Source organism: Molothrus ater, chromosome Z, assembly GCF_012460135.2.
Source record: "Molothrus ater isolate BHLD 08-10-18 breed brown headed cowbird chromosome Z, BPBGC_Mater_1.1, whole genome shotgun sequence".
Taxonomy (NCBI): Eukaryota; Metazoa; Chordata; class Aves; order Passeriformes; family Icteridae; genus Molothrus; species Molothrus ater.
In genome coordinates, this window is record NC_050511.2 from 40810814 (window position 1) to 40826646 (window position 15833).

General features: G+C 39.7%; 1 protein-coding gene across 1 annotated transcript; it reads left to right on the forward strand.

Moving 5' to 3' along the window:
• The first annotated feature begins 5402 nt into the window (after positions 1–5402).
• Positions 5403–13244, forward strand: NXNL2 (nucleoredoxin like 2). The gene is made up of 2 exons (XM_036403468.1): positions 5403–5729; positions 12665–13244. The coding sequence occupies exons 1-2, from the start codon at positions 5428–5430 to the stop codon at positions 12831–12833; spliced, it is 471 nt and encodes a 156-aa protein (XP_036259361.1). The 5' UTR covers positions 5403–5427; the 3' UTR covers positions 12834–13244.
• The last annotated feature ends 2589 nt before the right edge of the window (positions 13245–15833 follow it).

Here is a 15833-nt window from a genome sequence, read left to right on the forward strand (position 1 = left end):
GTAAAATAGAAAGAATGTACCCATTATTGCTGCACTTCCTATCACAGACTTTTTGCATAGTAGGAATCTGTTAATAGGCTGCAGTATTTCCTGATTAAAAGAAAAAATACTCCTTGAAAACTCTCAAACCCAGCTAATTTTTAAACATTTTTAAGAGCATTCTTTCACCCTTTCCATATGTGCTATTTATTTACATCAACAATGCTTATTAAACTGGGATCCAGACCTAATGTTGCAAATGTTTACTTAAAAATTGCTATTGTAGAACTAAAGAATATCCTGATTTGTAAGGGGCTCACAAGGATTGTTGAGTCTATCTCCAGGCCCTGGATAGGACACCCTGTCCTTGCATGAGAGCATTGTCCAAATGCTTCATGAACTCTGTCAGGCTGGTGCTGTGACCACTTCCCTGGGGAACCCGTTTCAATGCCCAACCACCCTCTGGGATAAGAACCTTATCTTAATATCCAACCTAAACCTCCCCTGACACAATTTCAGACCATTCCTGCAATGAGATCTCCCCTCAGTCTGCTCCAGGCTGAACAGACCAAGTGACTTCAGCCACTCATCATGAGGTTTCCCCTTAAGGCCCTTCACCATCCTTGTTGCCCTCCTTTGGATGCTCTCTGATAGCTTAATGCCTTTTTATATTGTGGAATCCAAAACTGCACACAGGACCCAAAGTCAGGCCTCACCAGCACAGTGTTCTCTGATAATTATTGCCTCTTATTGCTAACAATCTGGTGCTTAAAAAAAGGAAAACAAAAGAAAAGGAGATATACCTTACAGTATCTTCTGTACTAAAATGTTTTGGTTATTTGGTAGCTGCTACAGCTCTCATTCATTCTTGGTGATGGTGGATGTCTTTGTGGTAAGAATACTAAGCTACATCCCAGCATCTCTTAGGAAGGAAAAGTAAGATTCCCTAACAGGTAACCCTTGATATCTGCAGCAATAGGCACCAAAGAGTTGAAATAAAATTAATAAAATAGTAAGTAATTAAAATAAAAAGTGTGCTTCTTATTTGATTACTTTTCCTACTGGAGAAAAGCTGGTATTATTTCTTTTGTGTTTGGGGTTATGTAGGGGAAGCAGCTCCAAGAACAATCATGAGGGAGCATTCATTACCTATCTGTATCACTGCTGACTATGTCATAAGATCCTGAACCCAGCTGAGGAAAAGGTGTTCCGAATGTGTCAGCTCTAAGGAATGCTATGAATATGCAATAACTACTTTAGTTGGCAAGCTGTGTGTAGTAAAATTGAATTATTTTTGGCTCAGTAGTTCTTTGTGCACTGGCTTCTTTCCCCAGCTCATTGGTTAATGTGTTGGGTTGAGATCAAGAAACTTGCTATTCCTTTTTTTCACTGTATACACTGTGGTGAGTAACTTTGCCTCTTTCTCACCAATAACTCAGATTATAACTCTCTCCTGTAAAGCATATTTTTATGTATTATGAAAAGGAATTTTAAAAACCCAGCTATTTTACAAAATTTTATCAATGATTGCTACAAATTTAACTCTTCAATCCACTGATGTGTTTCCTTTATTCTGTTCTGATTTTCTGTTTGGCTAATAGTCACTCATAATGGGATTCACCAAGGCCAATTGGTAATATGACTTCTTCAGAGATTGCACTACATGCAATACTGCCCAACCAGAGTTTATCTTTATTAGTTTTGTCATTTGCATGTTTTCATCAGGTTATAATTAAGTAGGTGGTGCATTAATGATTAATTGTCCACAGAGTCAATAAGCCCTCAACCAGGTCACACTCTCCTTTGGGTGAGTTTAGTCAGCTTTTGCCTCATGGCTTCTCACTGTATGGATATACAGCCTGTCAACATCAACGGTGTAATGATGGCATTTCCTACAGAATGCCTAAGAATTATAAGTAGATTGAAACTTGGTGTTCTATACCTTTTCATTTAAAAATCCAGCATCATGCATATAACATGAATTTTAAGAGACTCTTTATTGCAAATATTTATTGGGTCAAATTCACTACTCAGACCTGTGCCAGCTACGAAGAAGGTACATGAAGGAGAGAGCAATGGGTATGTTCCTTAAAGACCTAGACAGGCTTTCAGAACCTTCTCACACTTTATCTTGTGTATAGCTTACAGAGACATTAACTCTGCCACCATGGGTGTATGGAATTATTTTGCTCTGAGCACATATTGTATTTATTGTATTTTCTTATATTACTTAGGAGTCAGCAAGTTTGAACATTTTTTACTTCCAGTTCATTTCTTCTACAGGTCTATCTCAGCATGCTGCCATATGTCATTAAAACCAAGAGTTTATGATTCAGACTCTTCATATTTTCTTTTTTAAATTCTCAATTGTGTGTTGAAATCTGGATATGTAATTAAATTCAGTGTTAATTGAAGCACAACTCACAAGGAAAGTAGGATAATCTTTGCAATTTGAGCACAAATAAACCAAAATCTTGGGCTTAGATTAAAGACAGGACTAAATACTGTTACCTTAAAAATAGTATAGTAAATTCAATAACAAAAAGCTCTTTTCTAGCAAAATCATAAGCACAATTTTTTGTTGTAGGAAGTTTTTGTTTAATTTTATCCTGGAATTCCCCAGAGGCTTCCACTGGATGAGCATTGTGTGCAGATTTTCTGATAGTGTCAGATCACAGCAAACACACTACCTTGAGACAGGACCACAGGTTCTGTGTAAAGAATCTCCAATATTTTCAGTTGAAGGGGATACTGGGGATGGAATAAATCACCACAGTGTTAACATCACTAACAAGAACAGTCCTAGAAGACATTTCTAACTGAAACAGGTCTGAGTCTCTTTGGTATGAATCGTAAAGCGAGGCATTTCTTATTGGTGCATGTTAGTGTCATGGAGAAATGTCCCTGTAGCCAATTCAAGGGCAGGTGCAAGACAAGATTTTCCATGTTATGCAGCATTTTCAGTGAATCTTTGATATGTTTAGAGAGTTGATTGCCTTAAGCATCCTGAGGGAAGGTGTCTGGTTCCTCATGCCTAGTAGCTGTTCCTCAATGAGCTTCAAGAAATTTAATATCACAGTCATGTACATCCAGCTCTTCTCCCCAGGGAGACGCATGTAGTTATCAACTTTTTTTCTCTGTACCTAGAGGTCTCAAAGACAATCTCAGTATTTTCTTTTCTCATGGCATAGCCCTGTTTCTGGCTAACCAGCTTTCTAATCTGTACAGATGGAACAGTTGGAAGTTCCTTGGGTCATTGCTTCCACTCATAGTACCTGAGAAAATACACTTTCACCACCGATGGAAAGGGAAATTGGTAGGAATATCAAGAATGAACCTATGGTAGCCTGAACTTGTATGGAAACTTATTTTTCCATTTGTTGGTGATTCTACAGGCTCCAAATGCTTTGTCTCCATCCTATTTCACAATGGTCTCACAAAAGCAGACAGTATGGCAAATCAAAAACTCAGGTGAGCCTAATTTCTCACCCATGCTATTTTAAGAACAGGCAACCTTCAAAGCTCCTTTTGTCTTCTACTTTTGACATCCAGAGGAATTTTGAAGTGGGGAAATGCACAAAACAGCATTCAAAAGTTAGAGAAAGGATTGATAGGAGATGTGACAGATGGGAGGACTAGATTGTTTTAAATGTCACTTCTGTACTGGAAGCAGATGAGTATCTGGGTTTGAAAAAACATAGTTTACCTCTCCACGAAAAGTGGAGAAATACAGTATTTGAATAAAAGCTACTTTTTAAACACCTAAGCAATGTTTTTGGCTTTCCAGTTGAATATTAGAATTGAAGTAACATATTAGTCTAGATATACTTGGAAATAAATAAAAAGGTCTGCTCTGTAAAGATTAATTCAAAAGAATCTCTTAGAAAACAATGATGAATGAACTATTTTCTTTTAAATGTGTGAACTTCTGCACAAGAAACAAACAGTCTTTTAATTAGCAATAAATCTTCATAATAATAGGCAAAAGGGGTAAGAGAAATGGCAGGAATGCAGCTCCCAATTCAAAGTGACCCTACAACCAGTTTTGATGAGCCTACTGAAAAAAAACCCAAGATTGCTGTGTTACTTCTGAGGTTCATCTTTGGGTTTTCTCTCTTTTCTCTCACATCTTCAACTATTTTAAACAAGACCATATCCTTTTCCATTGAGGACAGAACACAGACAAACAAAAATTTTTTGTCAAGTCAGTGGAAGAAAAGCATGTTTCAAAAAGACCTCAAAAGGAAATAAATGTGGGGGAGAATACTTGTGCTCACTTTATTCCTATGCAAATTTAAACTGGAATTCTGTCTTGAAGTATCACTGTTCTCACTGTTCATACTCTATGGTCAAAAGATGATCAGATGTAGAAACTGGACTTTAATTTCACTATAAACTTGGTTGCAATTTACCCAAGCAAGTACTTTTCATAACTAAGGACCATTCCATTCTAGTGTTAAGTATTTGAATCATAATACATATTTGTCACAATTTTATCTTTTCTGTAAGTAAAATTGACAGATTTTTGAGAGGCTGCAGATTAAAACGGGGAAAAACTGAAGAGTAAATCCTAGAATGAATTTGTACACGCCATTTTAATGTGAAATAATTTTAAGCTAGCTTCATTAAACACTTGAAGTATCCATTATAAACACTAGAATTTATTTTGGGGGATACTGATAATTTTTTTAAGACAAATTCTCTTTAATTGGGTTTTGCACAGTTCATGGAAAGGAGAAAATGTACCAAGTTTGATTATCACCCTACCGTGATGATCCTTTAATTAAACTGTAATTTAATAGCCCTACCACCAAATCACCTTTCATTTCCATTTTTGCAGTTTGCTTTAGGCAGGAAAAAAGATTTCTTATTTGTAATACAATTTTTATTAATTTCTAACTCAATGTCAGCTGGAGGAAAAAAGCATTATTCAACCCAAACACATGATAAGTGCACTGGAATAAAATGAGAATTTCTCTTATCTACTGGGACAGAGAATAGACAGCTCCTTTCATATCCAGAATTCAGATAATTTTAATGCTACAAAAAAAAAGAAGAAAGGGCAGGACGCCTGATAATAAAAATTTTATTGTCAAAATTACTGAGGCTGGTGGTCAGACCTCCAGGAGAGAGGCGGCGAGCTCCATGGCGAGCTGAAGGGGCCGGCGCCCGGGATTGCTGTTTGAATTTACTGCAGGTCCGGCTCCTCGAGCAATCCTCGAGCTGCACCGAGCTCCTGTGGAAGGAGGAGGCGCTCGGAGGGCCAGGGGGAAGCGGCCGCGTCTCCGTGGCTGCGCCGGGCGCTGGGCGGGCCCGGGCGGTGGCGGGCGCTATAAAGGGGCGGCGGCGGCGCTGCCATGGCAGGGTGGCCGTGTCGCGGCGGTGTGGCGGCGCTGGGGGAAGGAGGGAGGGTTCCTGGGGAGCGCTCGGGCCCGCGGCCGTGCCAGCATGGTGGATGTGTTCAGCGGCCGGCTCCTGGTCAGCAAGGATGGCCGCAGCGTGGACCCCGAAGAGGCCCTGCAGAACAAAGTCGTGGGCTTGTACTTCTCCGCCGGCTGGTGCTCACCGTGCCGCGACTTCACCCCCGTCCTCTGTGACTTCTACACGGAGCTACTGGAGGAGAGCGAGCCGCCCGCCCCCTTCGAGGTCGTCTTCATCTCCTCCGACCACAGCGCCGAGGAGATGCTGGGCTACATGCGCGCCATGCACGGGGACTGGCTGGCGCTGCCCTTCCACGACCCCTACAAGCAGTGAGTACCGGCGGCCACCCCAGCGCCGCTGCCCCGAGGGCCGGGAGGGGGCGGAGGGGCGCTCGGATAGCCCTGACACAGCAGCTGCCGCGAACCTCCGCCTGTGCCCCGCTAGCCCGCGCCTGCCTTCCCGCTGGGGCGCCTGGAGCCCAGGCTGCGGCGTCTCCCGGCCGTGCGCCCGCCGCTGGCTGTCACACCGCTTGGTCGCGGGTTTTGGCCCGTCCCACACGTAAAGAACGCGGGTTTGCGCCCCTCCTTTGGAAGCTAAAAGGTCTGTGAACAAGAGTCAGAGAGTAAAGACCTCATGTGTTAAAGAGATGAGCGAGGTAAAAACGAATGGCAGGTGAGGATCAAGTGATTGCTTTTCAGCACGGCGGTAATTGTTACTAAGGTTGGTCTGCATTGTCTAGGTTAGTGCTCTGGGAAAAAGGCAAATGAAGACACAGGAAAACTTGTAACTGAACTACTTCAAGCAGAGGAAACTGTGAAGAATTTCAGACAGATACAGTATCAGCTGGAGTTTAGCGGTGGCATACTGCACCTGGTACTGGGGTGTAGAACTCCTGTGCGGTTCCGTTTCCAAAGTGACATTCCTGTAGGCAGCTTGCTCATGAAAACAGCAAAAGGAAAGGGCATGTGTGTAAGGAACAGGGTGAAGGATGATACCAAGAAGTGTTTTGATGACCTAAATCAAGGATGGAGCCTCATTTGGATGACTTTTAGAAATCTGATTTAGCTCCTATATGTTTAAACTGGGATTACAGGAGGACAAGTAAGATGTTCAGGATTACTGAAATGCCTGTAACTGGAGTCCTGAAATACATGTAAATATTGATAAAGAGATTTTTCCCCCCTCTCTTTAAATGAGTTGATTGTAGAAATTTTTTTTCCAGGTGGTACCAGTCAAGAAGGTAATATGACTTTTAAATGGAGATTGGGTAATAAAACTTGCAGCCAAATCAATTATTTTAAGAAAGGAATCTTTTCTAGTGCTTCTAGTAACTTCTATCTTTCCTTTTAATTCGAGATTGACCCCAGTATGCTACCTGGTATGTAACACCCCAGCTATTCACTCAACAGGGAGCATGTTGGCTAATCTTGTTTTTTCAGTGCAGTTTGACAAACTCAAGAGCAAACTGCTTGAAGCCAGGAACAATTTCATCCATTCCTGACTCATTTCTGGATGCCCACTACCAATTTATGTTAGATCTTTTTCCCACTGGCTTGAATATTGTTTTGCATAGTTCTCTACAATCTTCCCAGGCAGTAATTGTATTTGATATCTACTAAACATGATAGAATGCAGGCAGATTTCCATCAGGAAATGCAGCCCTTGAAGTCCCCACACCCAGCAAGCTGTTCAGCATGGCCCCTGGGAATGTGCTTACAGCTTCATCCTCTGTGGATTAGAGGTCTATTTCTGACTGCTCTTGCTCAACTAATGCAGAGTGGAGGCAAAGAGATTGTTTAATTGGCTTTTCTGTGGCATCCTGTAATGTCCTTCACAGTTCTGTTGAGAAGCATGGCTTGTCCTGCCAGATGATGTGAGATCACAGTGGTTACTGAAGAACAGAATGGAGAGGGGATATGAACAAGCAATGTTTTTGGAGTTGTGTTTCTTGTGTGTAACAATGAAGGACTGTGTGGAGCTGTTCAAGGTGCTTAGGCTGGATTAACTGGTAGTTTGGTGTCAGGGGTACTGGTTAATCATCATAGACTTAGTGCAGATGTGTAGTCACTACTCCAAACTATAATTCTGGCTAGGTACTAGTTCTATTTAAGAATATAATTTTTAAAAAATGGGTAAGATAATTGTATTATTAATATTTTAAATTTTATTATTATTTTTAAAGTTCCATTGCAATTATTTGAATTGGCTATTGTTATTTTGACTGTGTAAAGAAGGCATTTAATATCTTCAGTGAGGTTAAGATATCCTAGCTGGTTGCTTCAGTGTTTAAGATACATAATTGCAACATAGACTGATGTCTCTTCTAGACATGAGAACCAATTTTAAGTACGCCATCCAAAATACTTTTCAAGAACAGAAGCATTGGTGATTAATTTTTCTTAAGAAATAGCCAGCATTCATTCTTGTAGTGTGTAGAGCCTAACACTGCAGTGTCAAGCCTACCTTCAGAGAAACAGAATACTGAATTCAAAGCAGGATCTCCAGACTCTTCCGTGCTGTCTATCCTGGCTATTTCCCAGAGGTGGGACTGCACCTTTACTACCCTATGTGGTTTGTGGCATGACTAGGAAATACTGCTCCTGGTCCTTTTACTGTCTGAGGTTGATGTAAATTTTTTTGTTGCCTGAGGCGCAGTTTTTTGATTCTTGAAGTGGAGTGTGAAGACAGTCTGGTAGGAAGTGAACACTTGGAAGAGAAAGAAGGTAGTAGAGAGGAAAAGCAGGTGTTGGACAGAACATCAACAACAAAGGGTGTTAAATAGGACTGATGATTTGATAATGGCACACAAAGACATTCTGCTGTGTTTGTACTGAATCTTGTGATGAAAGGCATCAGTTTTTGTGAGGGTGCCTGGTGTGTACAGTAGTTCTTGCAGGCTTCCAGGTAGGCAGGTATTTACTGAGTTGTCCTGTACAGCTCAGTAAAAATTAGAATCGTGGAAAATGCCCATAAAAAGAAAATTAAAAGGTTATATGTACATTTTATATTAGGAAGCTTTACGTATGAGGGTAGATTGGCACCTGCAGAAATACTGGGGAGGATGGGGTGTTAAAAAACAAAGAATAATGTTAAGTATCTGAGCAGTTAAGAGCAATTGCCTAGTTCTTAGAGTTTTTAGATTGCTATTGCAAAATCTCAGCAGACACTTTAAAATTTAATCCCAAGCATGTGACATGCATGCTTATGACTTAAGATTTAACAATGCAGAAATTTCACAACTAAAAGAAAATACTTACAGTGGTATTACAGGACATACTACTAGAAGCAGATGAGCAAGAAGCCCATCACTTTCACATGACTGCACTTCCAAGTGAAAGATGTTATAATTCCAGTGTTTTCAGATATCACATTACACAAGTGTATAAAATTTACCATTTATGTTCCCAAGATTATATTATATCTGTCCCATGTTGTCTTCATCTCAGGACTGCTCTTGCCCATAGATTTTAAACCCTTATATAAAGATACTTGTGTTGTGGCTCAGCCTGGGTAGGCTCTGCCTGACCCAGACAGCTGCTGGGTCACTCCCTGCCCCCACGGGATGGGGGAGGGAATCTGGACGGTGAAAGTGAGAACACTTAGGGGTTGAAATAAAAACAGTTTGATAGATAAAGCAAAAGTAAAGATACACAGGCAAATCAAGAAATGAAATTCATTCACTAATTCCCATTCACTGACAGATATTTAACAGCTTCCAGCACAGGATAGCCTCATCCTGTAATGACTGCATGGAAAAATAAATCTCCTGGCTCTGAATGTTGGTCCCTCCTCCCTTCTTTCATCAGCTTTTACAGCTAATCATAGTGTTACATGGTATGGAACATCCTTTGGTCGTTTGAGATCAGCTGACCCAGCTGTGCCTCCTCACTGATTCTTGAGCACCACCAGCCTACTCAATGGCATGGTAGCACAAGAAGCAGAAAAGGCCCTGGTGCTGCATAAGAACTGTTCAGCAATAGCTAAATTACTTGTGTGTTAGCAGTGCTGTTTTGGCACACACCATGAAGGATGCTGTGAAGAAAATTAGCTCCCAGCTCATGTCAGTATTTTCTAGAAATACAAAATCTGTGCTCTCAGAAACTTTCATCCAACCTTCTCATAAGAATAAAAAGATCTAACAATGGCTATGCCTTCCAGTTTGCCTCAGTCTTAATGTCATGGGTTTTTATTTCTATTTATGGTTTAATGATACCATGAGTTGCCATTGGAGTTAGTCCCATGGGACATATGTGGTTTGTGGAGGAGAATCATGACATTTTAGGTTCCTATCAGAGAAAATGATATTAATAACTTTTAAAAAGTCATTTTTGTAAGCACATGTACCTATGTACCAAGTGATTAAGAAGCACTGTCTGCAGAACTCTTTCTGAGCCTTCTTCAGGTCCACCGATCTTGAAAGCTGCGCACAAATGTGAGCAAAATCTGTGCATGCTTCAGTCTGGTTTGATGCAGGCAACCTTCTGCCCTAAGGCTCTCTGAACAAGGTGCCATGCTGGGCTGGATATATGCACTCCCTCAGGAAAGTAATGTGTAAGATTCCAGTCTCCATGGCAAATTCCGTATCTTCAGTCTCCTTGTGCTCTGTCTGTGATTGATACAGTTGTGTTTATCGTTCACCAATAAGTCTTCCACCCATCTTGTTTGTCATTCAGGTGGTATGAGGTTGTGAGAAAGCTGCTCACTTTGAAAATTTAAAAAGGTTTATTAAACCTTAACAAAAATACAACAAAGGACTGCCTAAGGAAATAGCTGCAGCACTGGCTACATGGTATATGTGCATACCACATAGCCAGTTAGTCTTCAGGATGGGTGCTCAGTCTTTTATACCCCTGGGCATTGCATCAGCCAGCCCTGGCCCCTCCCAAAGTCTGTCAGTCAGCTCCTCTTTGCCATTTGTCAGTGGAAACTGCTTTCTTGTAACTTGATTAGAGGTCAGGTGTTGCCATGCTGCACCCCCTAAGCACCAAGCTTTCCCATTCCCAACTGCCCCATGCAAGGGACACATGTGCAGCCTTCTTTTTACCTGTCCTAGATGTTATATTTGCCCAATTATCCCATCATAAAAAAACCCGCAAACCATATTAAAGGTAGCAGCAATTTTAATTGAATAGCTTAGAATACATAAAATCAGATACACTTGAAATATTGACAATATAATTTGGTTTAAATAAGGGATATTTTGGTTCCAATAATAGCACATAAGCAAAAAAAAAAAATAACAGTGTGAGGTACAGAGTGCAGGGTCCTTGAACCCCTGCCACCTCACATACAAGCTTGTCAAGTGAAAATTCCCCCTTTTATGCCATATGTCAATGCCATCTCCTCCCATTTTTGATTCATCACATTTCTACCTCTGCCCTCATCACCACCTTTACTGCGCGCTCTCCTCCACTCTTTTAGATGGTTGCATCATTCTTTGGGGGTCATCTCTGATGAAGGCCTCTCCTCTTCCTCGATGTCCTTTAATTCACCTTTGAGTTACACATGCGCACCGAGCTAGTATAATGTAAGCCAAAACTAACATAATATTATATTTAAGCATCAAAGCAATAAATCTCATATAATTAGCATTTTCCTGGGACCCAACCAAATTTTCCTTTCTTTCTGTTAATTTTTAGTAACTGTTATCTCTTGCTTTTTCCTGCCTTGAACATCTGCAGGAAAGGGGTGTGGGGGGGGTGGAACCCCTCCTCTCCCTTTCTTTCTTGGCATTACACCTTTTAACTGTTTTATTATTTCCAAATATTAATTACTGTATCAATATTGATTACTGTTTCAATTTTGTCAGCACGAATCATACCTATTTACCACATAGACACCCCAGGCTGTCTCATGGTCACAATACTGGGCAGGGGGAAAGGGAGCTATGGGGAGAACAGAGGACATCTAAACTCTAATAACATAACTATACATCACTAAAACTTTTCTTAATACTCACACAATAGTCATCCCTTAATTGTGACAGGCAATCGTCTCATTATCTACCTATAACAAGGTGATAGTAGTTTTACATGGCTTCTATGCATACTTGCTTTGGAATGTGTTTTTATCACCTGTTTTAGCAGATTTTGGAAAGGTCTGTGGGGATTGTTGGTTGATTGCTTGTACGTCACAATTCACTGAGGAAGCAAACCTGGTCCATACACATTATTGCTGCTTCCATAGTATTTTCTGCATTATTGCTCAGCCAACAAAACAGCAGAGCAGTATGCTTCACCTGTTGATTTTTCTTCTCTTAAGGAAAAATAGAGAAGGGAAGGCATGTTTCAGGTATGCCTTATCTGGGTCAGTATTTCATTTCAGTCTTACCTTTCAGTATTTTTTTTCCTCCCAGGAAATCATTGAGAATGTCTATGTATTAGTGTAAAGCATTTTTTAGCAATGTCTACATTTTTTTCCTACTCAGATTTCTGTGGTGTTTGAACGTCATACAGCAAATGTTCTTGCTTGTGGTGATGGCGCTCAGGCAGCGTATTTCCATTTAGTATTTTAAGTATGTTTTGAGAGAGATGTTGTAAGTGTTTTGGAATTTGGCTATTCTGTTACTGCCTGTTTTGTGTCTGTCCTCTGGTTCTTCTAAAGGTGCAGAGGAGGTGTTGAAATTTTTTTCTCTGGCAACACAGACAGGTGGCTCTTATTCCAAATATTTTGATTGCTCACTTTTCTGTCTGTAGAAGGCTTGTTTCTCTGAGGGAGTTTAAGGAGTATCTTCAGTCTCCTCCATTTACACAAAAAGATGATGTATCATGCTTTCTTTAATGGTGATTGCAGGAAGTAGCACTATAGGACACTCAAGTGTATTTGTAGGGGAATGAATATCAAATACTAATCTAAGTGAGATCCTTCTCCTGTGCTGTAAAATGGACCCAGAATTACATCTGTTTTGGGCTAGCAAAAAAACAGGTGGAAGAGTATATCAAACTTTGCTTCTATGGACATCTTTTACATCTCCAAGAGCCTCTGCTCCTGTGGAAACTGCAGGCAGCAGTGATGAGCATTTACAGGAAGGATACTGCAGCTCTCTTAACTCTCAGAGCTACATTTCACTGTGTAGGCTTCCAGCTACAGCCTTGTTCATCTCCTTACAGTGCCCAGTGCTCTGCTTCAAACTCTGAGGAAGCCCAGGCACTCATCACTTCTGCTCTCCCATATGTCCTGGCCAGAGTAGCCTTTGTAAAGACACTAGGGGTTTTCTTAAAATGCTCCTAATGGTGTGTTTTATTTTTAATTTTTTTTCCCACAGTGATCTGAAGAAGAAATACAACATAACAGCAATTCCTAAACTGGTGATTGTGAAACAAACTGGTGAAGTCATTACTGACAAGGGAAGAAAGCAGATCAGAGACAAAGGGCTGTCATGTTTCCGGAACTGGCTTGAGGGTGCAGATATCTTTCAGAATTTTTCCAGCTAAAATGTTGACAAATAAAGCAAGAAAAGGCATAGTGGAGAACTTGGTAGAGCTCTGAAAAGACTCTTGCTTTGTTCAGAATGAGAAGGGTAAGACTTATTTATTTACCTTTGCTTGTAAACAAATTTTGGGTTTGACTTGAGAACCAGTTATTCCAGTGTCATAAAATGCAATTATTGTTGTATTGTTCTATCTGTGATATTTAATATGAAGCACAATGTTCCAAATAATACTAAAGAAGAATAGGCTGTTTAGACAGTAATAATAGAAACCTGTGAAATCTATGCAAACACTTACTTTGCAAAGTCAACACAGTAAAAATAAATGCAAAAAACCTATTTATTGATGACTTTTTTCAGGTGATTAGCACATTTTATTAAGAAAATGAAACTGTTTGCTTTAATAAATTACTGTTTATGAAATATGTCTCATGTATTTCCTTATCTACCTTAACAAGAATAATCAGAAAATGTCATGACTTTTAAATAGAACATATTTGTTTGTCAGTACTGAAGAAATACTATTTTAATATTCTTTTAAATATACTTTATTTTACTTTATTTTACTTTTATGGGATTTATTTATATTTATTTATAGTTCTGCTCAGTTTTCCTTAACCATGGGTTTTAAAACTTTGCCCTATAAGCTAAGTTCCAATTCCACAGGATTGGAACTAGATGATCTTTAAGGTCCTTTCCAACACAAGCCATTCCATGGTTCTATTATGTTAGCACCCAAGTTAACATCAGGTCAGGTTAAGAAGAAACCATTTTCCATCTTTTCTTTTGCCAAAATATGTAGAAGCAAACATCAACAATTATACCAGGTCTCTCTGATGAATGCTCATGTTGTATCCAAAGCAGAGCTTGATTTGCTGTCTCTTCATGGTTGGCGTCCCAGCCCAGACATTCATGCAATTAATGAGCCAAAAAAAACTCACTTCCCATGCAAGCTGAGTGTTTGCTGATTAGAACTTAAAGACTTTAACAGAGCTGTTATTGTTTCCATTACAAGCACTTATTACTAACACTTGAAATCTGGTTGACTCAATTTTGGCTCTCAATCAAGAGAGCCTGCATCCATCAATTGTAGCACTCCAGTTGTGCTTAGCATCCCCGCAAATCTCTTTGTGACCCCAAGGGGGTCGCAGTCCTCCAACTGCACCCAGAATTGTGACTGCCTGTCCATCCCCTGGGCTATGCACATTAGTGTGGAGGCACTTCAGTGAGGCACCCGAGAGTGCTGATTCCTCAGAGTGTGCTGGTTCTGCAGACAGTTCTTTGCATGAAGGGTCAGCACTTCAGCCTTAAAACAAAACATTATTGTGATGTCCCATTTGCAGTTATAGGCTTGCTGACCCCATCCACCATTGTCTCTATTATTTGTTGAGGTACATTTGCCTTACCATGAGAAAACTTAACAAAGAGGGTCTGAACTTTAATGTGTGTGAATAGTTGTATCATTTAATAACAAACCTGTGCAATTTTCTTGTAATGGAGGAGGAAAAGATTGTCTGAAGAGTGGAAATGTAAAAAGTCACATGTACTTCACAGTAGGTAAGAAGCAAGTACACCAGAGAAACTGATTTTTAAATGGAAAATGATAACTCTAGAAAGTGTTCAGCAGAGCTGTGACTTCTGTGCTCCTTTTAGCTGTTTTAAAAATTACATATGGGTATACCACAGACAATTTCTAATTTGTGCCGTCTCACCATATTAGTATTCATGGTCTTTCCTAATGAATGCTAAGCTCCTTAGTAAATTTTTTGTGCAAGTGAGATGTGAGCTCTGCCTGCTGTTCTGAAACCACCTAATAGCAGATGTATTTCAAATATAAGATGAGAAAAACAATTATCAAAGTTTTTCCAAAAGTTTGAAGATAGGTTACCTGAACATGGAACAATTTTTATAGCAAAAGTATCCACTGCACCCTATTATCAGATATCAGGCATTACTTCAGCCAAGATATCTTGATTCAAGATGATTGATATCTTGATTCTTGTTTGTCTATATGCACATATATGAAAGAACTCAGTATTTTGTAACAGAGATGGACTTAGGCCCTTTGGATAATTGACACCAACTGAGTAACACAAGTTCCAAGTAAAATTCAGCTAAAAATTCATAATGATGAAACAAAGATATATACGGTATAAAAAGCTTGGTGTGACTTCAGTCAAGGACTGTTGGTTTTGCACATCAGTGTTTGGAATATCAGAAAATTGTTTTTCTTGTCAGCGCTAAAATAATGCATATTTAACCTAGATGAAGTACAGAGTAGTGGAAAATATTTTCTTATTAGCAATACCTTGTGAAATTAGAGAAGCAAATCCTAGAAATTAGAGAAGTGGGTCAGCTGTAAGGCTTATTATTACTTGGGATGTGTGTTCTTTGGAAATGGAACTTTCAGTGTACTCATCTTAGAATGTAAATAATTGTCCCTTTAACTTTCTCTTAAATTATTCTTCAGTTCACTGATGACTTTCTACCCTCTATATTTAGTCACCATCACGTTGAATATTAGTGAGTACTACTACTTTTTCAGTAGAGTGAGGAAAAAACACCTCATTTTAAAAATACAACAATAGACAGCAGCATAGTGATACATGTTGATATATGATAAGATTGCTAAGAACCAGTGGTGTTGAATTTGTTGTAGGTGCAGCATCAACAAGTACATATGTTGGTGTTGTAGGCTTTATGGACAATTACTTTACTATGAAAAATGGCAAGGATTGTAAATTGATACTTTGTGAATTGATAAATAGCCTGAGTCTTGTAGAGACTTGCTGCAGGTGAGTGCTGCAGGCTGTCCTGTGACTCTTATTTTAGGAAGAGGCAAAGCAGAAAGGGTAGCATATTCAGACATGAAATAAACATCAAAAAGGCAATAATAATCTCTCTCTTTGTTAATCTTTTATTCCTTTTATTCCTTAACCCTTCCCCCAAAAAACCTTTCCTTCTTCCTCCTCCAGAGCTGCTGTTTTCAAACTTTAATAGTGTT